The 25,663-nt window shown below is 38.2% G+C and overlaps 1 protein-coding gene across 6 annotated transcripts in view; it reads right to left on the bottom strand.

The window, feature by feature from the left end:
* Positions 1-25,663, bottom strand: part of col18a1a (collagen type XVIII alpha 1 chain a) — a 70,077-nt gene that overhangs the window by 2,449 nt on the left and 41,965 nt on the right. For 3 of the 6 annotated variants that reach the window (XM_056754735.1, XM_056754731.1, XM_056754733.1), the window contains 39 exons: positions 22,707-23,248; positions 19,069-19,152; positions 17,236-17,286; positions 13,966-14,044; positions 11,987-12,099; positions 11,800-11,826; positions 9,954-10,151; positions 9,761-9,787; positions 8,953-9,015; positions 8,677-8,754; positions 8,531-8,578; positions 8,185-8,313; positions 8,044-8,106; positions 7,688-7,732; positions 5,787-5,918; positions 5,603-5,671; positions 5,496-5,522; positions 5,311-5,409; positions 5,084-5,119; positions 4,900-4,977; positions 4,799-4,825; positions 4,151-4,186; positions 3,848-3,907; positions 3,692-3,769; positions 3,567-3,602; positions 3,433-3,486; positions 3,263-3,334; positions 3,089-3,154; positions 2,941-2,971; positions 2,801-2,854; positions 2,652-2,686; positions 2,431-2,553; positions 2,200-2,353; positions 2,019-2,083; positions 1,606-1,734; positions 1,148-1,180; positions 672-995; positions 387-584; positions 177-292 (listed from right to left, as the gene is read on the bottom strand). In XM_056754735.1, coding sequence (XP_056610713.1) covers positions 177-292; positions 387-584; positions 672-995; positions 1,148-1,180; positions 1,606-1,734; positions 2,019-2,083; positions 2,200-2,353; positions 2,431-2,553; positions 2,652-2,686; positions 2,801-2,854; positions 2,941-2,971; positions 3,089-3,154; positions 3,263-3,334; positions 3,433-3,486; positions 3,567-3,602; positions 3,692-3,769; positions 3,848-3,907; positions 4,151-4,186; positions 4,799-4,825; positions 4,900-4,977; positions 5,084-5,119; positions 5,311-5,409; positions 5,496-5,522; positions 5,603-5,671; positions 5,787-5,918; positions 7,688-7,732; positions 8,044-8,106; positions 8,185-8,313; positions 8,531-8,578; positions 8,677-8,754; positions 8,953-9,015; positions 9,761-9,787; positions 9,954-10,151; positions 11,800-11,826; positions 11,987-12,099; positions 13,966-14,044; positions 17,236-17,286; positions 19,069-19,152; positions 22,707-23,248 — 3,679 coding nt within the window. The remainder of the gene's footprint in view (positions 1-176; positions 293-386; positions 585-671; positions 996-1,147; positions 1,181-1,605; positions 1,735-2,018; positions 2,084-2,199; positions 2,354-2,430; positions 2,554-2,651; positions 2,687-2,800; positions 2,855-2,940; positions 2,972-3,088; positions 3,155-3,262; positions 3,335-3,432; positions 3,487-3,566; positions 3,603-3,691; positions 3,770-3,847; positions 3,908-4,150; positions 4,187-4,798; positions 4,826-4,899; positions 4,978-5,083; positions 5,120-5,310; positions 5,410-5,495; positions 5,523-5,602; positions 5,672-5,786; positions 5,919-7,687; positions 7,733-8,043; positions 8,107-8,184; positions 8,314-8,530; positions 8,579-8,676; positions 8,755-8,952; positions 9,016-9,760; positions 9,788-9,953; positions 10,152-11,799; positions 11,827-11,986; positions 12,100-13,965; positions 14,045-17,235; positions 17,287-19,068; positions 19,153-22,706; positions 23,249-25,663) is intronic. The other 3 variants (XM_056754736.1, XM_056754737.1, XM_056754732.1) reach the window with 1 other exon arrangement.

Genomic DNA, 25,663 nt, shown 5'->3' with positions numbered 1-25,663 from the left:
TGGCTAAATTTGTCTTTCCAATATTTTGAATTTATTTCTTTTTTTATATTCACATAGATTAAATAAAATATAAATAGTTATAATATTAGCCGATCTGATGAAACAATCTATATTGCTATTAAATATTATTATTTATACTTTTATATAATGATTTCTAATCAGCCAGTGGTACTCACCAGGCACTGTCTCTCAAGACATCTCTACCATCAAACGAGTAAATGGAAGCATTTTCCTTCATCCGGCTCTCTGAATCACTGAAGAGAGACTCCCAGTTATTGAACAGCACTTGATCCTGGAGAGGGATGGTTTTGGGATTAAAGAATTGTGTGGCTGTAGCTTTAATGGACTAACTGGACTACTTTATGAATAATGTACAGAATGCGCACCTTGAGGTTAACAATTGGTAGTGTCTCTCGGTCAGATTTGCGCACGATGCTGTAGAGGTCCTGGAGTTTGGAAGAAAGGAATGCTCTGAACGTTCCTGTCAGCCCCACGGCCCGAGCCTGCTGGAAGCACATGAAGTCTGCCCCACGAATGCCTCTCATGTTGCCCACTTGTGGAGAGTTGAGGGCAATAATATGCAACTGCACCAAAAAACAAATGTTTCAATAAATACAGAAAAGGTATAATCAAAGAAAACGATAAAGTTGTGACAAGTTTACTAAACTAACCCCTGGCCCAGATGTGTGCGTGTGGCCTTCCGGTTGATTGACAGGGGGGTTGGGACGGCGAGCAGGGGTCACAGGGAATCTGATTGGTAATTGGCCAGAGTTGTATCTGCTGTCTGTGTGGGGTGGGTATCTATGATCGGGCTGAGGGGGGTATCGTTGATCTGGGTAGCTGGAGTCAGGCGTGCTGGGGTTCCTGTTTTCAGACTCCCTTGGCAACTCGATGGGATTTTGCGGTGGAGAAATCTGTTCTGCTCCGTTGTTGGACGTGTGGTCCTGGGAATACTGGACAACAGGAGGTGGCTGGACAGCTGCTACCTCATTGTCCTGGAGGAAGAACAGGGAAGCGAGTGTCGTCTCTCTTATATCACATTCAGGATTTCATAAGCATATCTACAAACTAACTTTGATTCAGTGTTGGGTGCATTTTTTTATATTAAAGGAAAAACCAAGACTGGGTTTTATTTAACACTGCTTACCAGATCTCCATAGAAGGGTTTATAATCTCCAAGCTGCAAATAAAAATAAAAAGTATAAATTTAAGGGAAGGCAGTGGATTAGTTAAAACATAGACTTGAAACAGATCTACGGCAAATAAGGATGATGGAAAAAATCTTTGAAAAAAAGGGGAAAGCATTAGCATTCTTAAGGTATTTAAAACGTAATTTAATATGACTTTCAATTAAAATTTTGTTAAAAATGTGAAAAAATTGTTGTTAATTCAATTAATAAATTGAAAATGTCAAAAAAGATAGATCTCTGCCGCTCTTTTTAAAAATAAATTATAATAATGCCATACTATGCCAATATGGGTACCGTACACAAGCTAGAAATATTGATTATGTCTTTAAATTAAAAGCTTCACACATTTCTAAAGAACAGGTGCATTTCAGTCCTCGTACTTGAAAAATAGTCAGATCATTGACCAGAACCGTACCATAACTTGTCTGACTCCATTTTGAACTCTGACGTAGAGGTCACTTCTGTCCAAAATATATATAAGAGCTCCTTCTGTGTGTCTGCGTGCTGTGGCGAGCATCAAGTCATAAGACCTAAGCACATTCACCTGTAAACAGCAATAAAAACACTTTACACTTTCATCTCTGCTTTAGTTAAATGCTTTTTACCTAAGCGACAGTGTATTCGAGCCATATATTTTTAACAGTATTGTAATAGTGCATTTTATAACATACCATTTATTTTAAAGTGGTGACACAGAAACAATAAATGTCATATGAATGCCACCATGCTATAAAACTCAATTAACATACAAACGGGGTTCATGACTGAGATATCAAGCTTTGCATGTTCAGACATATAAAGCTTTTTTCAAAGGAAGACCTCACTCACCCCTGATCCATGACCGGGGCTTCCAGGAGGTCCTGCTGGACCTGGGGGCCCGGGAATACTGAGTGCTGAAACACCCAAAACGGGCTTATTATACATCACAAATATATCAAATAGTTCAAAAACATGTTTTTTTAACAAGTTCCTCAAGGACATCATGAGTGTACGAAGAATGTTTCCTTACATGGTCTATAGGGCCCTGGCAATGATGGTGTCCCTGGAGGACCGGGAGGTCCTGGGGGTCCTGGTGTTCCTGGACGACCATCATAACCAACTCCAGGTGGTCCAGAAGGGCCCTGCGGTCCAGGTGGACCTCTGATGGAGTCTCCTTTAGGTCCCTGGAAAAGATGATTTTGTTATGAACTAAACATTCATATTACAAATTTAGCTTTTAATCTCTCTAATGAATCCTTACAGGAAGACCAGGGCTTCCTGGGGGTCCCTGTACACCTCCTAAACGAGGATCGTAAAATCCACCGCCTGGTTCTCCTTTCTCTCCTTTAAGACCAGGCTCACCAAGTTCTCCCTTCATCTCCTCCTGATGAACCAGATGTCATATTTTATTAACCGTTTTGATATCACATTGAAAACACTATTTATACTTCATATGTGGATTTTATAGATTGATTCTCAAACCTTAAGCGTGTAGATATCAAAATTAGTTCCAAAACCTGTGACAAATGAGAAAACAGTGCATTCATACAATAAATATGACCATGTCTTGTAATATGGTGATTAATATTGGTGAGTGCTTTTATATTCAGGTGGCTAAAATAGTAATTTACCAGGGGATCCAGGTATGCCAGCGGCACCAGGGTCTCCTTTGTCTCCTTTAGGAGCTTAAGAAAACCAAAAACGCATTATGTTATGTGTATTTTGAGTTCATGTGAACCTTAATGACTTTCATTATCAATACAAAACCTACCTGTAAAAGTTCTCCCCGAATCTTCATATCTCTGAAACGTAAAAAATGAAATTACAAAGATGAAGGGGCTCAGAAAGCTTCAAAACATGTGAACAGAATACAGAGCTCATGCGTGAATTAAAGCTTATTTGACATAAAAAGCACTTACGCTGTATCTTTCCAAGGGCACAGGAGGGCCGGGGGGGCCAGGGGGTCCTGGGGGACCAGGGGGACCCTTTAAAAGTCACAAAATGACTCATCAGGACATGACATCAATATGAAAAATACTGTTATACACAAATTAAGCATTTGCTTCTAATTCAACAGTGTGTTGTCTACTCACCTGGTAGCCATTTCCAGAACCTGACCCTGCTTCTCCCTTTTCACCTTTATAACCGTTCACACCTGGACGTCCCTTTTAGGTAAAGAATAAAGTATTTTCCACATGCGTGTGTGAACCAGAGAACAATATGCATAAGAGTCATGTTGCTTTTTTCTAAAGTATAGACTTACGGGTCTGCCTGGCATTCCAAATTCACCTTTTGGGCCTTGAGGTCCAGCTGGCCCCTGAATAAAATCGCATATGGTTTAGAAAGTAAAGCCATGATGGAATAGCATTGGTACAACACATCTAAACATAAACTTACGGAAGGTCCAACTGGTCCAGGGATCCCTCTCTCACCCTTCAATGAGTACAGATAATATTAACTTCAATGTATAAAATGACAAAACAGATATAAGCAACAATATACAAACAACCATGCATGCTTACCTGCGAGCCTGTCAATCCACCTAGGTAAGATGGGTTTCCGTCAGGTCCGACAATAAGTCCAGGTTCTCCTTTCTCGCCCTGCAAACAAATACAAATTTCAGCTCACAAGGCATAGTGTGCATACTAAACTCTTCTTATAAGCAGCTGCAAACAAACCTTAATGGCATAACCTGGTGCTCCAGGTTCACCTCTGTCACCTTTGGGTCCGATTGGACCCTGATGTAAAGAAGAAATAGAGAAAGACAGTAAGTAAAAAATGGATGACTCCAACTTTGCTGGATAAAAAAGCACTTTGGACAAAAGCATTTGTCAAAGGCGTTAATGTAAATGATTGGATAAACCACATGAATTCACCCTAAACCAAGTTCTGATGACTTTATTTGACTTCTTTTATTATGTGTACTGTGTATAATTGAGTAAGGTGCTCAGCTTGGGAAGAAAGTGGAGTTATGTACTTACTGGGAATCCAGCTTGACCTGGAACACCAAGCCCACCCTGACAACCAAAAACAACACAAAATATGACAAAATGCTTTTTTAAAGCAAGTCTGAATACAAAAAAAATATTCTGGTATTTATTTAGTCTCTACTTATAGGGATAGTTCACCAAACACTCGCTTTCAACTATATAGAAAAAAAAATTCAGTACTTTTGTAAAACTATTGGCTACTTGGAAAAGGCGGCGGAGCCATTCAATATGTCCCACTCTAACCTTCTGTTTCAGCTGAAATTACGTCAACGCATCGAACAAAGCTACACCTTTCAAATGTTGGTTACTCACTGCCTCAACTACCATTCACTTGTATAGTTACAAACAGTCAAATGCTTTCAAATGTCTCCTTCTGTGCTAAATGAAAGGATGTGATGTACGGTGTTGGAAATCATATGAGGGTGAATAAATAAGAAAAAAATGTTTTGGGTGAACTATACCTTAAAAACACTATATTATACTGTTGTGAGGAAGGCGGGACGAGAGCCGTGAGATATGCGAGACCGTTGTGCGCACAGCTGATTCCAACTATCACTCACGCCACCGGGCCCGCCTCACGGCTCTCGTCCCGCCTTCCTCGCCACATATACTTTACTATTAGAAGCAAGATTTTCATACCTGAGGTCCTGTCCTGTCTCCATTATACTGTACAGAAATAAAGAACAGTTTAATAAAATCAAACAATAATTGGCAACTAAGCAAACATTTTGAAGACTTACATTTTCAGCGTGATAGACAATCTGGCCAGGGGGACCAGGTGGACCCGGAAGACCAGTGCCATCCCGACCAGGTTCACCCTAAAAAGACAAGCAGATTTAACAATGACCAAAACTGTAAATTTCTGTGTTCAGTGGACGGAAACTTCTATACTTATGATGTGTAAAAATTGGAATATAAACTCACTCTATCGCCTCTGTCACCTTTGTCTCCCCTTTGTCCCTGAAAACATGTGAAAACTGTTAATAAAATGTTACTATTTAGGAATCCGGACACTATTTCCTATTTCCATGTGTTATAAACATCATTACAAAATGTGGACTCCACTAACTCCACTAAATATAAATCCATTTGAAGATTCACCTCTCAATCAACCATTATGATGAAAATATAGGGAAGCATGTGAAACGTACCTGTGGTCCAGGGAAGCCATCCAACCCAGGACGTCCATCTCTTCCCTGAGGTCCTTCGCTGCCTTTCCCACCAGGAGGTCCTGGTAAACCAGGCTTACCCTTTGAAACAAAATATATTTATAAATGACAAAATCTGTGCTGAAAATAATGGGCTATGATTCTTATGTGAATAAATGAAGTCTTACTGGCAGTCCTGGCAAACCAGGAGGTCCCTGAAACGAAACAGGATTTTAATCAATGAACAGCTCAAGGTGGAACCAAGGTAAATAAAATGTCTGAAAAGAAAACTAACCTGTATCCCTGCAGGTCCTCTTACTCCAGGCATTGAACCGAATTGAATAGCAGAGCCTTCCATATCATCCTGAATACATACAGTACAGAAAACATCATCAGAAACAGTTGTCCGAGGAAAGTTGTTGAGAAGAAGAAGTTGAGGAAGTTTTTATTTTTTTATTTCTTTAAGTACTAATACTCACAAAACCAACATGATAGCTTGGGCCGGGAGGACCAGGTGGCCCGGATGGTCCAACAGGTCCCATTGGTCCAGGAAGCCCAGCAAGTCCAGTCTCTCCTGGTAGACCAGGGAGACCAGGAGTACCTTGAGCACCCTTTAAAACAGACATTGGTCCAAGTCTATTAGCTTTGAGATACACAATTATCTTTTAGCAGAAAAACACAATAAAAATGTTCAGTATACTCCCTGAACTGAAATATTAATACAAAAAAAGAGTCATATTGCACTCCGGAACACTTGAAATGTCCAATGAAATGCTCAAGGCTATAGGCCATTTAATGACTAGGTTTTCACATAGCCCTAGGTTTTCACAGTCTTATTAAAAATCAGTTGATAAGTTTATAGATGATGTTAGATAAGTACAATTGCAGAGAACTTAATATAGATGCTTGGGCGAGTAGGGATGTTACGATTCACTGAGCCGGTTAAAAAAACGATTGTATTATGTAACGATTCAAGTTGGTTGTGATGTTAAAGGGAAACTTCACCCAAAACGGAATGTTCGAGTTGTTCCAAAACTGTATAAATGTCTTTGTTCTGGTGAACACAGAGAAATATATTTCGATGAATAGTTATAACCAGACAGATCTGGCCCCCCATTGACTACCATATTAGGAAAAAACACAATGGTAGTCAAAAGTGTCCCAGAACTGTTTGCTGTCGGACGTTCTTCAAGATGTCTTCTTTTGTGTTCAAAAGAACAAAAATAATGATAACGTCTTCCAAATATCTTTCTCTGTGTTCATCAGATCAAGGAAATATATACAGATCTGGTACAACTCAAAGGTGAGTAAATGATGACAGAGTTTTAATTCTTGGGTGAAGTGTCACTTTAAATGATTTGCTATATATGAACAGCAGGGGCTGCTGCGTTTACTGCACACTTGGAAGACGTGGATATGCTGATACGTCTTGATTTTTATTTTATTAGGTCTTGTTTGTTTATATTAAAGAAACTTTTGTGTTATTTACTTTATATTTGATATGGAAATTAATAATTGCAGTTTAGCTTTGTTATTTGACAGAAAATATATTTGTATTGTACAATGAAATATTCAGCATAATAAAAAGGCACTTGTTCATTTCTAATTTCTCTCTACTCATTTTGTAAACAAAAATAACACGGTGAAATAAAACATATTATAAAACGTTCAGTTCTGGTCCTACATTCTGATTGGCTGAGCCGAGTTCTAATTATTTTATAACGGCTGACCGCATTACTTAGCCTAAACATCTTTTTATTTACTTTATTTTATGAAACATCGCCACGCATATTGAATAACCGTTTTATAAAAGCAATAAGCCCCGTGAAGCAGTGTGTTACATTGCATTTTATAACAGCTAAGGGGGTTTTAGGTACTCCGCGAAAAAAAACACTGTAACCCACTTCTTCTTGGGGCTTATTGCAAAATCAGTATTGTTAATCGCATCAAGAGCTGAGTGAATCGTTCAATCCCTAGTGGCGAGTGCTGTAAATGACCATGCAAAAGGAAAATCGTTCTGCGAGCTCAAGACCTGCAGCTCTGAGAGAGGTCAGAGAGATAGCTAACCCAAGTCTAAACTTATTGAGCTAATATTTGAATATATTTAAAAAAAACATTTATCTTGATTAATCCATCATTTGGATATCTTTTCATCTATGCATTATTGCATTGCCTTCTCTGAAAAGACATGTGTGATGCTGCTTTAGATTTTGGCCAAAAGATGTTATCAAAGAATTCTGCATAATACAGAATGCTGCCATTATTTGCTTGCCAAAGTGGCTGCACACTCAATTTTGTAACATTGCATCATGTGTCTACTGTACAAGTGTGTTAGAGGTGTTTTACATGTCAGTGTCCACATTACGAAAGCATACTGCACCTTCACTCCCACAGGTCCAGGCAAACCCAGCTCACCGGCATCACCCTGTGGAGCACAGAATCAGTCCAATGTCTAAAGATAGATACCATTACAGAGATCTCAACTGAATTATGCAAGTCCAAATCCATTAAAGGACTAGCGCAGATGTCTATATGTAGACAGTTACCACTGTCCTTTCCAAACGTTTACTGAATTAGCGGATACGTTTCCATATATCAGGAACCAATCATTTGTATCAACAAACTGAAATTTTACGCTTGGGATACAAATGTCCCCACAATAAGAATCTAAATGGAAAGACTGATGGTACTTAAAGGCATACTTTTTTTTGAATGAAATTCAATGAAAGCTTATACCTTCTCTCCTCTTGATCCAGGTGAGCCTGATTTCCCATCAGCACCTGCAACACCTGGAAGTCCCTATAATGCAAACAAAAACACAATTGTTTTAATGGGAATTTGCCTTTTACAGAAAATGAGCTGGTACTTCATACTTACCGGTTGACCTGGAGCCCCATTTTGCCCCGGTGGTCCAGGAGGCCCGAAACCACCAGACCCTGAAGACGTGTTGCCAGGAGGTCCAGGCGGACCGGCAGGACCTTGTGGGCCTGGCAAACCTGGGAGTCCCTGTAAAAAAAACAAGGGTGTCAAAATCATGACCTGCTCGCTTTTGTACATAGAAAGAGACAGTAACGACACACCAAAAATGTTGAACTTGACATACAATTACTATGTAACATCCAAAGTCTATAACATTAATGATTGAATGAATCAAGTGAGGAAAACACTTATTCTTGTTTGTGGCATTCCAAAATGGGGACTATGTAGTGTTTACAGGACCTACCCGCATAACATCCATATCAAAACCAGAACCCTCCATGTCATCGAATGTCTGAAGAATACAGACAGAAATGATTTAAGTTACGTTTATTTGTTTTAAATGTACACTTATAAAAGAGATCAATAAAATAGGTATCTGAATGAACTCACAGGTCTGTCAGAGCGAGATGGGGGTCCAGGAGGTCCTGGAGGCCCACGGGGTCCAGGTTGGCCTTCACCTCGGTCGCCCTTAAACAACAAAGGCAAAATTAAAAAAACGCATCTTACTAAAAGTATGAGCTTTCACTACAGTTAAGAGATTATTTTAAAAGTCAATTTTCATAAAAGACAGTAAATAAGTTAGACAGCCTACAAAGAATGCACACTTTTATACTAGTATTATACTATATATTTTTTTTTTGGCATATACCTTTTCTGTATACTTACTTTGTCTCCTTTAGGTCCTGAATTCCCTGGAGTACCTGGAAAACCGGTGGGTCCAACAGGGCCCTGTTACAAAGATAACATAAACATTATGAATGTAAACAAACACGCATTTAAAATCAATAATGGAAACTTTGTACGGTCAAAACCATTCTCAAATCTACGACGTCGTTTTAGGGCAAGGTTAAAAAAAAATTGAAATGTTACGAAAATAAACTCGTAGTAATACGAGAATAAACTCATAATATTTTGAGAAAAATAACTTCTTTATTCAGAAGAAAAAATCAGAAGAAATAACTCACTGGTTCAGATGACGTGCTTAAACATAACTTAAACTCTTAAACTACAACTTTCACGTAAACAAAATACGTATTACGACGAGTTTACTATTGTTAAATTTCGACTTTATTCTCGTAACATTTCGACTTCATTCTCGTAACATTTCGACTTCATTCCCGTAACATTTCGACTTTATTCTCGTGACATTTCGACTTCATTCTCGTAACATTTCGACTTCATTCCCGTAACTTTTCGACTTCATTCTCGTAACATTTCGACTTTATTCTCGTAAAATTTCGACTTTATTCTCGTAAAATTTCGACTTTATTCTCATAAAATTTCGACTTTATTCTCGTAAAATTTCGACTTTATTCTCGTAAAATTTCGACTTTATTCTGGAAATCTTGGATTGTTTTTATTTTTAACGTGCCACTAAAACGCAAATGCTATTTCAAAAAATAAAAATACCCTGGAAATTCACTGGTTTCATGAGTGTGTTCTTTCCTAAAGTGCATAGGTTTAAGGTACTTACCGTCTTACCATCTTCACCAGGGTCACCCTGTAAAAGCAGAAAGAATAAAATGAAGTTGGTAAACACCCTTAATACCATTTAATGTCCTAATGCATCAAAAGCAAATACAATACCACCTATTAAATATAAGGCTTGACAATGATGTAAAAATGTTTTTGTAATTTAATCTTTTATTTCATTCTTTGCTACTCACTGGCTCTCCATCAGTTCCAGCAGGTCCTGAGGGTCCAGGTGGCCCAGGTGGTCCTCTCGGTCCAGTCACCCTCTCCACTACTGACCCATCGCCCCTTACCTCTACCTCAGCACTGGGTCCTGGAGGACCAGGAGGACCTGGAGACCCAGGGGTGCCACGGTCTCCCTTTATTCCAGGATAGCCAAAACCAGAATTGCCCTAAATCAAAAGTAAAACACATTAAAGTCTTGCGTACATAAAAAGCAATCCTCAAGAACACCAGTACACCAAAAGGCAGGACAGGAAACAGGCATCAGTTCAAACAAAGATTTTATTGTTATAATAGGCCCTTTACTAATGACGTCACGTATATTCCTTTCTGTCCCGAAGCAGTGTGTCGTTACTCCCGCCATCATCTCAGAATGGAGGTTACCAAGGCTCATGCACAGCTAGATGATGTACAAAATCTTGCAAACAAATTTTCGCTTACGACAAGATCAAAGCTAGATAAAGGATACAAATTCTTTGTTGAACAGAACCTGTTTGATGATGAAGCTACTGTTTGTTTTTATTTTGTGTTAGCGACGGTGCTAGGATAAGTACTTGAATAAGTGTTCTGTCAGGTTTTTCACTGTTGTTAAACTTGCACGTAGTCTTCCCCGTTTTCCTCGATGCGACTCAGTCATTTCCGTTAACAGTGTTAAGCGTATCTACATGCGGAGATCATGGTTGATTATTTCTATTTCTAAGGTGGTCACTTCAAAAAACCTGTTTGTGATGTTAACATGCTTCAATGTGGGTCTTTATGACAGATCTTAAACATTTAGAAGTTCACCTCCTAATACGTTTTATAACGCTTTTTTCTAAGGGTTTAGTCTTATACATAGATTCTATTTCATACATTTTAACGACAATAAAATCACCATAAAATGATGTGGATTTTAAATAATTAAAGGGTTCATTCACATTGCAAAGTATATATTTATTTTTAAATAGCACTGTTTAAATAGAGCAGATTTAATGCCAAATAAATACATTAACTGTGCAATCTTTTCCCGGCTTTTATCCTTAAACGTTACACCTACACTTTTAATAGCTATTGACAATTTGTTGATAAAAAACAACACAACATAGTGAGTGTGTTTGTGCTCTCTTACGCATGAAACAAGGTGATATTTAAAGTCTGTAGTTGTTTAATCCAAGCAGTGCTGCTATGATTCCCTGTTAGTCTCCTTCAGCCTTCTTTGATTTGCGTTCAGCCGTTAAATGTCTGCAACGGCGCTGTGTATGAGGAGAACCGCTATCGTTCACCAGCCGTTACTTTCTCAGGATTTCTCGGAAGATTTTGTACCTAGTGATGATTAGAATATTTCTTCTTATGTTGCTGATAATGTATGTACGTATAAGTTGTATATTTAACCGTCTAGGTTTCACAGGGAGCAACAGCCCATAGTTAATTAATTTACATGTACATTTAGGCATTTGGTAGACGCTTTTATCCAAAGCGACATACATTTCTTTATCCTATACATTTTACATAGGTATTTGCAATCCCCTGGTATCGAACCCACAACCTTTCGTTGTTAACGCAATGCTCTTACAACTGAGCTACAGGAAAGCTATAGATAATATAATCTGAAACTAGCGAGGAATACGATTTCAAGACAGAAGTATGTCACGAGGCTACAAGCAAGTAGTCCATTCCACCGCGACGGCAAAACGGAAGTTCTTCTTTTTGTTTGTTGCAAGACAGATTTTATGATACACTACTTTGCGAAAATGCGGAAGTTAAGTGACGTCATTGTAAAAAGGGCCTATTGTGATGTGCCATGTTTATTGCATCTGTCTGAGAATTATCATAACAAACCTTAGTTCCTTTCTCTCCTACATCACCCTGTAAAACGGAGGGAAAATATCATTATAAAACGGTCAGTTCTAGAGCTTGATTCTTATAAAATAATCAATCAAATCATTGTGCTTTCAATTCAATCTTGAAACAGAGCTTTAGCAGAGAAATTTGGATCACTCGATGAGGCTCAAAGAACTCAACACACCTTTTCTCCTTTAGCACTTCCACCAGACGCAGAGGCAGATCCCGAATCGCCCTTCTGCCCGACAGAGCCACGGTCACCTTTGACCCCCTTCTCTCCTCTGTCGCCCTTTTCTCCTTTTGCACCAAAAGAAAAATAAATGTGAACACAAATAATATGAATAATGTGAATGTGTGAATCTCACAAAACATGTCAAGAACATGTTTGGGTCTATTTACATCCCCAATAAAGAAATGTGTAAGATTTTTTTGAACCAATATGAATTTTTGCATTGTGACACCCTCCCTAATTCTTATCAATAGAGTGTAAAATGTAAATATTTATATACTAGATGCATTTAAATGCATTATATCAATGCAAAAAAATTTTTTGAAGCCCCCAAATTTAATTTCAGGGTGAAATATGACCAATACATGTTTCTGCGTGAGGTTTTCAAATATTTGTTTCAGTTGCATTTTAAAACGCCACATATTTGTATGAGAATACTCCTGCAGAAGGCATATACCAGCAAAAGCAGCTAAATAAGCAGTCCGTTTGGATTAAGCAACACATTAAAGAGACAACAATAATGCTTGTCTAATAAACAATGAACATACATATGCACTCAACATACATATGTGCCAACGCTAGCGCTCGCTCCCATAACCGTATGCTCGTGTCCAGTTCGGGCATTCCTAGATGACAAGACATTTATGCCAGCATTCATGCAAAGCATAATATAGAAATTCTGCTGAGAATTTCTATACGTTTCTATTTGATCTCCTCATCGGTGACCCACCTGCTGTACCTGCAGGAGCGAGTCTGGACTCCACAGAATACCGCAGGCCATCATTAGCTGAGCCTGATGTTTCGAGAGAGTAGGCAACTGCTTTTGAAGCTTGTCTAGAATCATCATATGAGCCTGAAATTTGCCTGCTAATATCAACTGAGTTGAGGGTCTGACGGGAATCACCGTACGAACCAGATGTTTGCCGGGAATCACCATGTGATACAGTTTTTCGAGACCCACTGTGTGATGCAGATGTTTGTGGAGAATCGCCATGTGAACCAGAAGTTCGGCGAGAGTGATCAACAGAGCCTAATGATTATTAAAATGTATCAGCTTGTAACACTTTACAATAAGGTTGTATTACATAACATGAATAAATGCGTTTCTTACTTATTTTTTTTTTTTAACATTTATTAATTTTCGTTAATGATAGTTAATTCCAGTTAGGGTTAGTTCATTGTGCATTAACTAACGTATAATTTTCTATTTTGAAAATGTAAAAGTTTATATTTTGTAAATGTTGGAATTAACATAAACTAAGATGAATAAATGCTATAGAAGTCACTGTTAGCTAATGTATAAACCAATGTAATGTAAAGAACCATTCATACATTTCACATTTGTTTGCCACAAGAGGGAGCCAGATATCATGGTGACTCATGGCTTCCAATAAGCCAGTCAAGTCCATAAATCTGACAATTATCTGAGAGAATATTTGAGAGAAGTTATGCTAAACATTACCAGGACCATTTAATATTACCATGACTAACGTCTGAGTAATTTTTGATGCATTCATTTTGTCTATGAAAGCGTACAAAAACACAAATGAAAGACAAGTTGAGTCCAGATTTACAAGATGGAGAAGAGAAGACACTTTAGGGCAAAGTGTGTGACGTCTGCACCATTGTCTGCCACAGAGACACAGTGTTTAAACCTTCTGGAGAATTAATTGGTTTATTTATTTGGGATAAAAAACTATTTAATAAAAAAATATTGAGTTTGTCTTAAGGGTACATTTCAGTACTAAGGACATTACTTTAACATATAGTCACCTCTGATAACAGAAACGTTCCTGAAAAGATGTTTTAAAACAATGTGAAAAACACCATCCAACTAAATGTGAATTACGTTTCGAACAGTGAATAACACTGAAAAGCTGTTTGTAAGAAAATGTGATGGTATTTGATCTGACAATGAAAAGAGAGATGCTCACCCGTCTGCTGCTTTCTAGTGTCTGGCAGTTTAATGGTCACCGGTGGCTGCTGGATTGGTCGTGAGGAGGGAGGTGTGGGCTGCAAATGATAAATATCATTTCTATAAATCATATTAATCAGACATGCAACACTTTTAGCAATTTATACAAATCTATACAGCGTGCTCATTCTGTACATACTCTTTCCGACATGGTTGAATGTGATTTTATTGCCTTTGTACAAATTGGAACACTTTGGTTTCCAGTGACCTCAGATATTTCTGTGACCATCTTCTACACACTAGAGAAAATTTACACAATCTCCTTTAGGCTCTGAAATGGGAAGTAACAGAACCGTGACACCGGTTGCACAGTTATGGGTTTGTATACTTGCACATCACAGCGAGCCAACCAGGAAAGACAGATACAGTGGACTAATAAAAAAATGAACACTTAAGTTAAAAAATTAAAATAGATTCATTTCAATAAGAAACAGAATTTGTAAACAAACATCACCAGATCTCTTCTCAGAAATAATTGAAACCAAGTGATTTAAAAATAATTTTTAGCCCATGTATAAATAAAGTAAGGGGCCGTTCACATGTTGCATCTATTGTGTGCGTAAATTCCTTATTTACATATAAACATGTGACAAGCGAACTCAAATAGAGAGCGATAATTTTGCGACACGCATGGAGTGTGCTCCTTTTTTCTAGAGATGAAAATATTTCAACTTTCCAGAATGCCACAAGCCGTCATGTGACAAGAACCAACCAATCAGCTTCACCTTTTGTGGACCAATATAGAAAAGCTCAAGCAGTTATTGCAAGGTATTTTCAGTGCATATAATCCATGTATCCTTTGTTAATGCCTCCTCGTCTTAACCACAAGCGTGGCCCGTGGTTGCTGGCAGATGCCAGGAGAGCGTGAGCTCCAAAACGCTTTGGAAAAAAGCAGCACGGCGCATGTTTTCCGTGTAGTTTTAAGCAAAAAATGTGAATGGCTTAATACCAAATTTTTTTTTTTTTTTTTTATTAAATGTTTGTCTGCTTGTCTGTGCTCTTTTTCTTTTAAAATAAATGCCTTTTGCGTTGACATTTAACACAATATCTCAGTGATGATCTGCCAGGGCAGACACAAAGATGCCCTGACCTTGCACTTAGGAAAACATGCACTGCTGAAACAGCACAACCGACTGATGACATCCCCGGCATCAGGTTCTTGGACTCTGTGATTCTCATATTTCATGCAGGGATTGGGAAAATGGAGACTTTGCCGAGAGGAGAAACTGAGTGCTCTGATGGCAAGTGTAAGGGGATGCTGACAGTGTGTATTTTCGGACGTACTAAGGCTGTGGGTCTCAGGGCCTAAAGATAGGGGTCAGGGGCGGGCAGGTGGAGGGCTGTGGGGCTAGACGAGGAGGGGTCACTAAACATCTGCCAACACTACCGCGGAGATGGAAGAATCTCAGCAGCCACTTGCTGAAAGATGGTTGTCTGAGTGTCTTTACTGACCTTGAAGGCATTACTTTTGAGTTATGGTGAGGGAGGGTCCTTAAACACAGGATGATATTTCTTTATGTGCTGAAAAGAAGCCATTCTTTGCCGCCACGTGTTTTTTGCATTCTGTTCTTCCTTGAGACCCATTTGATCATACTTGGAATGTAATGGCTTCATTTGGATATATTCCACAGCTGGTGCTCTTCATGAGTTTGTCAGCAATATAGCTTACAATAGGATTTGGACGATTGCACACACTTACTCATTATTATTACTAGCTGCCACAAATGTAGATGTATAGTGATTCTTTTAGTTGTGAAATGTTGACCAAATTTTTTAAGAATTGTAAAAAATTAAAGAAATTAAAATAGCCTGGTTGCCATAAGATTTTGAGTTAATTCAACTTAAAAATATTAGTCAACACTATAAGTTTTCATCAGGTTCGTTGAGTTAACTAATCTTTTTAAATTGAATTTTAAGGCAACAAGGTAACTTATGTTTTGTAAGTTGAACCTATTTATACAGTGAAAGGCATGAAGACGGTAACAAAGCAACAACCGAAACACACGATACTTTGCATGTGCACTTTTGTGGCCCAAACTTAACTTCTGGTTCCGCAAAGAAATTAGTCCCTGTAGATTATTTCTGATAAGCAAAAAAAGTTAATTATTATTAATTATTAAAAGTATTATAAAATGAAATATTAAAATGAATATGAATATAAATTAAATTAAATATGAAGCTATATTATTAGCCACTAGCCAAACCAATCAACAAACACAGACCAGAGGTTAACTTCGGGCAAGGCACATCTGTCAGATGAAACTCTCCATATACAGTATAGCTTCTCTGTATACAGACCAGATGACCAACCATACAAACATAAATTTTTAGTTTTTTAAAGTCCAATGACTCGTGTTTTCCCATCTATCACAAGACTTTCCAAGCCCCACTGATACAATTATCTCAATTCGATTACACACAGAAGCCTACACATGAGGCAATTACGAATGATTCATGCCCACCGGGTGCCCTCGCCTCAGATACCGTTAAAAACATCCAAGCTCAGTTGGCTTGACTGCGAATTTGGATGGAAAATATCCCGGGGGAAACGGGGCATCCATCAAAGGACAAAGGAAAGAACGTTTTGGAAAATGTCGGTCTTTCACAGCGTGTTGGAACACATTGCAAATAAAATGCAAAATTACCAGGTAAAAAAATGTAAATGACACCTCTGTACTGCACAAGGTTGTTTGAATATTTTAAATAACTATAACAAAATGTAAAAAAAACGAAGAAAAAAAACCGTATTTAAATCCAGAAATGTAAAAAGTGACCTAAATAGAACTAAGCTGGACTATGGATAAATACACCAGTCAAATAAAAAAGCAGGCTCTTTATAGAGGATCCCTGAGTGCATGCTTCAGCACCACCTGGTTTCTTCTCATTGTAATTAGCTCTGGCATGCTCAGACACAAGCCCTGCATATCAGGAGCAAGGGTTCATTTCAATTTTCACATGGCCTTTTCTGGATATGAAACACAAGGAATGGGATCTGGAGATTCAGTATACATCCGGGACCTTCCACCCAAAGATCAGTAAGTGTACAGCAGTAGACACACCGAAACTCACAGACTTTTATGTTAAATAACCCGTAACCTCCGGATCGCAACATTAGATGCTGTTTCAAGTGGACTGCAGTAGTGAAGGGCACTAGAGAGAGTTCAAGCTCACATCATAATCAAAAGTAAAACAAATGTATGGAATATTCTGGTAAAAATGATCTTCGTACCTGGACTGGTGGTTCGCTTTCTCCATAGCCACTCGGTCCGTCACCTGATGTCTGTGGATTAGAAGGGAGATGAGTGAAAAAATGCATGAAATCCTTTTGATTGTAAACAATCTACATAACAATGTTATCTAGACAGCTGGGGGGCATGTGTCGATCATGCATCATATCGATGGGCAGATCCTGTTAAAAACCTAACTGGAGGCAACAGATTCTTTTCTTGAAATGAATGGATGTAAATTCCAACGGAGAGAGTGATAACAATCAGTCCATCACTCATGAAGCACAACAGGTGTCAGGCTGGAGTTTTAAATCTCAGTTTATCTGTGTTTGTTATATGAACAAAAGCAAAACATGGGGGTAAGTAGATGATGTGAAATTGTTTCATTTGGTTGAAGTAATATTTTGTCGCTGTACCTCTGAAACCTCAGATGTTTAATATTGATGTTTCAGGAAAATGAAAAAAAACATTATACTTTCTAAATGATTAAACAATGTGTTGTGAAAGTTGACAAGCACTTTTTAATACTTTTTATTGGTTAGATATTTACAAATCCCAGTGACAAAAGGTTACAAATAGTATTGATGAAACAAACTAGTTCGTTCCACAAAAATAAAAAATAAATTGGAATATAGTGTATATATATATATATAGATATATAATTAGTTTATAAATTATATATACATAATTTAAATGACATAAAATATGAATATATACATAAAGATGTTTCCTTAATATACACTTATATATGTTTATAAATACAAAATGTATATGCACATTGAACAGACATATAACTATATTCTGGGTGAGATTAATCTCGATAAATTTACTGTAACCCAAAACACAAAAAACAGTGTTTCTAAACAAGGGTGACACAAGATGACTTAAAATATTTAAGACAAAACAACTATGAAAAATCTATTATTATTTGCATAATTTATAATTAATGTGCATTTTTTAGTTATGCCACAATCTAGAATATGTGACCTAGTCTGTGGGTTGGTTGAATTTTACAGGATTTCCGGGAGATGTGTACGTCGCGTTCTTTAACGGTCAACTTGGAAACAACACAAAGCCGATTGATTTAAGAAGTAAACATTCGTGTTTACATCGATTGCTACAAGAATTCATCATGATCGACTATACGCTCAATTCTTAAAAGTATGCAAGGCTCACAGCGTAACCTTATAATAAATTTGTTGCTCTTAACATTTGGAACGTTCGCGAATGTTCACCGGTCTGTTACTGAGGGTACTTTCCACACCTCTAAACAAGACGCGGCACAAAACAAAACGTGATTGGTTGCTTTACCTGTCAGTCATATGGCCTCTTGGGCGGTCCTTGATAAAACCGACGATAAATTCCAGACCTTCAGTATGACCAATAAATGACCAATAAGAGAATCTAAATCCAAACTTTAAAGTGAGCTTTTTCTCTTACCTCATTTATAAACGACACAATAACCACTTTAAAAAACTGCACTCACTTTCTAGTAACCTTTAAAAGAAGCCTTCTTAAAAAGAAGTAAAATATGTCATTTTTGTGTCTAATCTATATTAAGTATAATTTCAGTACTTCTCAATGCACTACATTAGCCATTCTTTGAATTTAATCACCCATTTTTACAGAACCTCTTACGAAACAATAAGCGAGTGGAGCTAATGGCCTCCAGCTTATTTAAGAAAACTTTACTGCAAATGTAAAACATTTATGTTGCAATTTCTCTAATCATAAATTATCCGAGATCCAAAGCAACTCTGCTGAGATGCAAAGTCTTGCAGCGACACAGTGCGACATGAGTGAAAGTGATGATTTAAATCAGATTAAAGTCTTACCGCATCATAGTCATCCTCATCTTCCTCGCAGTGACGCTCAGCAGCCCCAGGGTCTTTCAACACCCTCAGATCACCGATTACACCCTAGAACACACACACACATACAGGTTGGTAAGCTTGTTTTGATGGGCATGACAGGTGTAGTGACAGCGTCCATCCTGTAGGGTATTAATCATTAAGAAAATTTTAGTTATTTTTCCTGCCTCGGCAGTATGATGTCGATGTGCGCATGAGCTCTGACTTTTAAACAAACAGATATCTGTCTCCTGCGGGATTTCCCTTGTACAGATTTCGGCGTAATTACGACTCAGATGGTGATAGCATTCAGTTTGATATCTGCCTTGTTCTACCTTGAATGGCTGGCGCACAAAGACAGTTGTTCTTTAATGTCTCATTAAGGGGGTAATTTTCCAAGACAAATTACCCACCATTTATTTCTCACAGGCTGTCTGCGTCATTTTAGCATGATTCACGAAAGCCCTGGGGTTAAAACTTCAGTTTAGATTTTCTTTGTAACACTTTTAAAACAACGTTCACAAGAATGGAAAGCGCGTTCGTCCACGCATTTAGATGTGTGTCTGGATTTACAACACTTCTCCATCTTTTGATTATCGCAGCGAAGTCATTAAAATCCCATTCACCACCTGCTTTTAATGGGTGGTACCATAATAGTCTGGAAACTGAAAATAGCAGTTTAACTAAATAACAGCTGCAAAGACTGTCTGTTGCTGGTAACGTCTGTCCTGACTTTCCCTCTTTTGTCTCAATCCATGATCAAAGGTTCAGGAGCAGAATGCAGTGAAGGAAGCTTTATAATGTCCTAATTGCCCTTCTGTGTCCCAGCGTGACCTGAACCGAGACCTTCCCGCAGTCCACACACAGGGTCAGATCTACAGACCTGATCGCTACACAGTTCTGTAGATAAGCATGTGATCTGAAATTGTGGGAGGAAGTAGTATTCATATCCTCTTTAATCAAGCCTGTTATTATGATGACCATCTCCAAACGACTCGTTCCCACAGGAAACAGATGCCGCAAGAAACTAACTGCTTCTGATTGGTCATTGATGACACCAAGGCTTTCATGCTTCTTTGGATGTCTCACTATGCTTATCAAACATTTGATCATGTCACTTCACAGATCAGTAAAGCCACTTGTTGTTCCCTTGCGGTTGGTGAGGAATCTGTTGGTTTATATCAGTTCTGTTAACATCTCGTATTGTGCAGCGCATTGCATTGAACATAATTTGCACTTGCTATCTTACATATTCTGTTTGCATAATAGACTTTGTCGATTGCACTCTTTACCCATACTGTCTCATATTTTGTACGTGCACTGCATTGATTTTTTCTGAATGTTTGACATGGTATAGACAGGTTCTGCAACAGAAATAAAAAAAAACACGTCAATACATAAATACAGTACATGTCGATACCTTTGAATCGTATTGTTTTTTGTGTCCTTCTGTGTCCCAGATAGCTAAGATAATTAATGAAATGGAATGAATGGTAAATATTCTCAACATTGATTCAAAATTAAAAACCCAGTGAAATCAAAACGAACGTTTTTCCTTTAAGTAAAAATAGGTGAGCTTTAAGGACGTCAAAAATTGGATATGCTTTTAAGTGCTGAATAAATTTGCATCTAGGAGATATAACCGTTCAAAACTGACTGTCTGGCACATGCACTCAAACAAATCATGAAATTCTATCATATCACGTAACATCTCAGCCTCTCGTCAATGTTCTTGTCCAATCAAATTCGCTTTAGAATTCACTAGCGAGCTGCAGAAGCGGCGCCTCATATCAGCTACTTGTTCACACATTTATTATGTCCTACATGGTGAAAGACACATAATGCACTAGATGAGAGATAGGGGATGATCCAGACAGTGTAAACATTAACATTGAAGTCTTCATTTAGTGTTAGTGTCACGTGAGCTGTTGCATGCGAGTGTCCTCGGTTTAAGAGACACTATAGCTCAGAGCTGATCCTATGGGCCATCATACGAGCAAAACCGCTAAGAATAAAAACGTATCTGACGCGTTTCAAGTCAACACCGTATGTTGTCACTCACCAAAGAAATAATAAGCTGTTTCAAATGACAAAACAGAGGTATCATGATATTCCTATTCTTTTCAATAGACTTACACTGTCACTGTGGCTATTAAGCTGTTAAAGCGTCCGTGCAACGGTGTTTCATGCATTCTGACTTCTTTACAATGTTAAACGTGCTGTCTTATCATGCTTAACATGGTCAACTAGTAAAAAAACTAGTTGGGCGTATTACGTAGTATTTCTGTGCTCTATACACTCCTCCCGAATGATGTCTGTGTTTTGTTGACAATGGGTGAGCACGTGCTTTGGTTCAGCCTACCCCTCCCCCCGCACGCACCGTATGTTTTCGGAAACAATCGTAAAGCTGTATCTATCTTTTATAAATATGATCAAACTAAATACTCTTCGAACATACAATGTATGCAATACTACTCTACAGGTACTCAAGATTAATATGAGATTGGAAGAAACCCTGTGTTACGCCCACTTTAAATGCAGATTTGCCTGGCTGATGCTGACTATGCTGTAAACAAAACGCTATTGGTTATTTTAAAAGGGGGAGGGGCCACTCGATATGTCTTGCGCTCTCTGCATTTTTCTGTTGAAATTACGTCAACATCAAATAATGCTCCGCGTTCCAAGGCCACGCAGCCTTTGTCAATTTCCTGTGATGCTATCCGCGTTGTCACACGCATGTTTTGTCACGAGACACATGCATGAACCAATAACTGACAAGCCACCATATTAAAAAAAAAACACATTTGTTCCTTTGTTTCCATGGATACGGAAGTTAATAATTGTTAACTATTGTTACTCAGCATATTAGTAAATAAAAAAATAACATGCATTTTGTGTGAACACTCTTATTTGCAAATTCTGTCATCATCCATTTACCCCCATGTCATTCAAATCCTGTATAAGAACCTTTCTTCTGTGGAACACGAACGAATATATTTTGAGAAATGTCTCAGTGGTTTTGTGTCCATACAAGGGAAGTCAATGTGGTCGAGTCTTGTTTGTTTACCAACCTTCTTCTAAATATCTTCATTTGTGTTCTGCCGAAGAAAGGATGTCATACAGGTTTGCTATGACACGAGGGTAAGTAAACAATGAAAGAATTTCGGAAATGAAAGAATCCCTATCCCTTTAACTACCACTATTACCTATAATTAAAGCTCTCTTTCTCTCATGATCATTTGAAAGCCCTCATGTCTGTGCTTCAGGTCTCATGTGACTGGTTCTGGGGTGAGAAACAGGGCAACAGTCTGCTGGTTCTTGCTGATCTGACACCAAGCTGTGGGGCGAGTGGCTGGACTTTGCCACACAAGACTAATAGAAACAAACTTCTCCCCTGCGATCCCATACAGCAATTACCTACTCTGCTTCTACAAAAAAAGATGGACTTTATGGCCACACAATGCATGTTGTGCAAATTAGGGCAATTTGGGCAATCATATCATGCAAGAGTCAGTCAACCACAAACGTTCATTGGCTGCAAAACCCACAGTGTGGCCTGACCTAGCCTTGACTGGTCCCGATTTCATAAAAAATCTGTGAAACAAAAAGGGAGGCGCACATACCAGGAATTTATCAGGGTCTGATCCACTGGCGTGACCAACAAACACTCCGGCACCAGCGTCCAAGTCCATATCGTCTGGGGAACGCTCAAAGTTGAGGACTTGAGGATCAGAGTCACACTTGAAGTACAGGGACACCTTATCTTTGAGAACACTGATGGAAAAGCGCGTCCAGGTGTTCTGCATGGACGGTACGGAGAACCTGGCCGCCTCGTATGAGCTTTGTGAATCCGGCTCGGTGTAGTAGAAGATGATGTCCTGCTTGCCGTTCTGAACCCCCGACAGCTTCACACCCACATACATGAAATTCTGAGAGGGGTCAGTGATGGAAAAGATGACACCTGGCTTGGTGGATGTGGGTTTGATGTTGAAGATGAGCGAGAAGTCACGGTGGAAAGGGTTGGGAAGGTGGGCGGCAGCTGACTGGCCCACGTTGGAGCTCGGCCCGAACACGTAGCCGAGGCTGTTATCGGGGCCATTGGTTTCAGTGATGCCATCTGGTGGAGGATCACCGATTAACTGCAACAGAGATACTCCACTTTCTTCTGTGAAAAAAGGAGAGAATGTAATAAGAGTTTGATGAGAACAAGACAGAAGCAAAACAATGAAAGGTTTGGGCAGCAAGCTGGGACCAGGTTAGAAAGCACTTTATTAGTGTGATCACACACAACATCTACAGAACGCAACTCTGGTGGGAACCAGGCAGTGAGTTTGGGCTTAAAAATGTGAAGCACCTGTGTATTATTTTAAGCAATTCAATTGAATCTTCTGTTCTGAAGGTAATTTCTGCTCTGGGATACTTGGTGGGGATGGATTTCATTATAAAGCACATTCATAGTCCAGAACATTTTTCTACTTTTAATAGAAATTGCACTTGTTTTTTATTGTTCCCAGAGGAATTCTCTTAGGTCAATAAAAACAATTAAATTAACTCTTGCATCGCGTTACACTATGTGAACACTCTGAAATAACCTTCAGAAATTAGACCCATGTGAGGAAAGTAGTTTATACTCAGGGTTGCCAGATTTTGGTTACAAACCAGCCCAAAGGCCAATCTAAACTACAATTACATTTACATTAACCCTTTTATCCAAAGTGACTTGCATTGCATTTTACAATACATATGTTTCTGAATATGTGCAATACAGGCAATCAAAATCCATGACATTGCATTGCCAGCAATTGCTATAACCACTGAGCTACAGGAAAGCTTATAAACTAGCCATCGACCTAAAACTTCCCCCAAAACTCAAGATACAAACGGGCTGCTTGCTTAGCTCCACATCTGTTCAATTATATCCTTTGGTGTGGTTATTATTCAGCTATTTTCTTCCATGGACAATCCAACATTCAATATTTTTCCAGTCCAATAATTATTGTGATCTGAGTAAATTATATATATAACAATAGTTCTAGTGTATATGTCTTATATTAGTTCTCAGATTAGGCATTGAATCTAACATGCATATTTTAAAATATGCATATTGAAAAATAAAGATTTGGCAACCCTGTTTATAGGTGGTTTCACCCATTTGCATGTGCCTGGCCCGTAGTTAACTCCTGGTCTATGTTTGGTTGTAATATATAGTTATTTTATGTTAATTTTATTTGTATCTTAATATTTTATTGTATATAAATTGTATTCAATTCAATTAAAACTACTCAACAGGGGAATAAGTCAGTTGTTTGTATTTGACACACTTAACATATCAAAGCAATTTTCCAAATAAGTCATAGAAAAATGTTGCTCAATGTGTATGTAACATAAAAGGTATAGCTGTAATATTTCAGATTGGAAGCACTTAAATGAAATCACAAGAATATCCCAAATCACACCATAAATCACACATGCAGACTTGCTGGATGAGATCACGAGTTTGTCTTAAGATCTATAGATGGAAAGCTTTAACCTCGTGCCAATGTCACTCATCACAGACTTATATCGGTTGCTGGCAATATTTAGCTAGTTAGTGGAGATAAGTCAGACATGGAAACATCACAGGCCCCATGTGCTGACATGTCATGAGAGAGAAAGGTGTGAGATTACAGCTGGACGCCATTCCTGCCCACACGCACACATAAACCGTCTTGTGTTTCTTCATGTATAATTAGAGAGAATAAAAAAAGTTCAACTCACTTCAAATCAAACACTAATTTATATGAATGTGAAATAAACCAAAAAAAACAAAGATTAAATACAAAACAATAGTCAAAAAAATATTACAGCGACAGTTCAACCAAAAATAAAAATTCTGAGTTGTTCCAAATCTGTATAAATTTCTTTGTTCTGATGAACACAGAGAAAGATATTTGGAAGAATGCTTGGAACCAAACCTTTCTTGGCCACCATAGTAGAAAAAATGACAATGGTACTCAAAAGTGCCCCAGAACTGTTTCCTACATTCTTCAAAATATCTTCTTTTGTGTTCAACAGAACAAAGAAATTTACTAAGTGATTTTTTACTACAGTAGTCAATGGTGGCCAAGAACTGTTTGGTTACATGCATTCTTCCAAATATCTTCCTCGGTGTTCATCAGACCAAAGACATTTATACAGATTTGGGACAACTCTGTAAGCAAATGATGGCAATTTTTATTTTGGGGGGAACTGTCCCTTTAAGCATGAACCATGAGTTGCTTTCATGCCTCAAAATAAATGTTTTGAAACCACAACCTTATAAAGACCCTGACTCATGAGCGCATGGTCTTATTTATCAAACAAGGAGTCTTTCAGGGACTTTACATACTTATCATTAGTTTATTCAGATGGTGCTTATGTTATGAGTCGAAACGAAATCCCTACGGTCTTTGTTGCACATGAAAGGATTAGAAAAGAAAACAAGCACCTTACACATGGCTTTAGTGTGACGTGCACTTCTAGCGGATAATTTCTAGTTTGGGTACGTGTTGTTTGGGGTGGTTTAAGCAGACACGGTAGAATTTCACTATTGAAAGAGTAA

The sequence above is a fragment of the Triplophysa dalaica genome, chromosome 8 (assembly GCF_015846415.1).
Source record: "Triplophysa dalaica isolate WHDGS20190420 chromosome 8, ASM1584641v1, whole genome shotgun sequence".
NCBI classification, from domain to species: Eukaryota; Metazoa; Chordata; class Actinopteri; order Cypriniformes; family Nemacheilidae; genus Triplophysa; species Triplophysa dalaica.
Note: the sequence above shows the minus strand (reverse complement) of the source record. Positions and strands in the feature narration are given on the sequence as shown.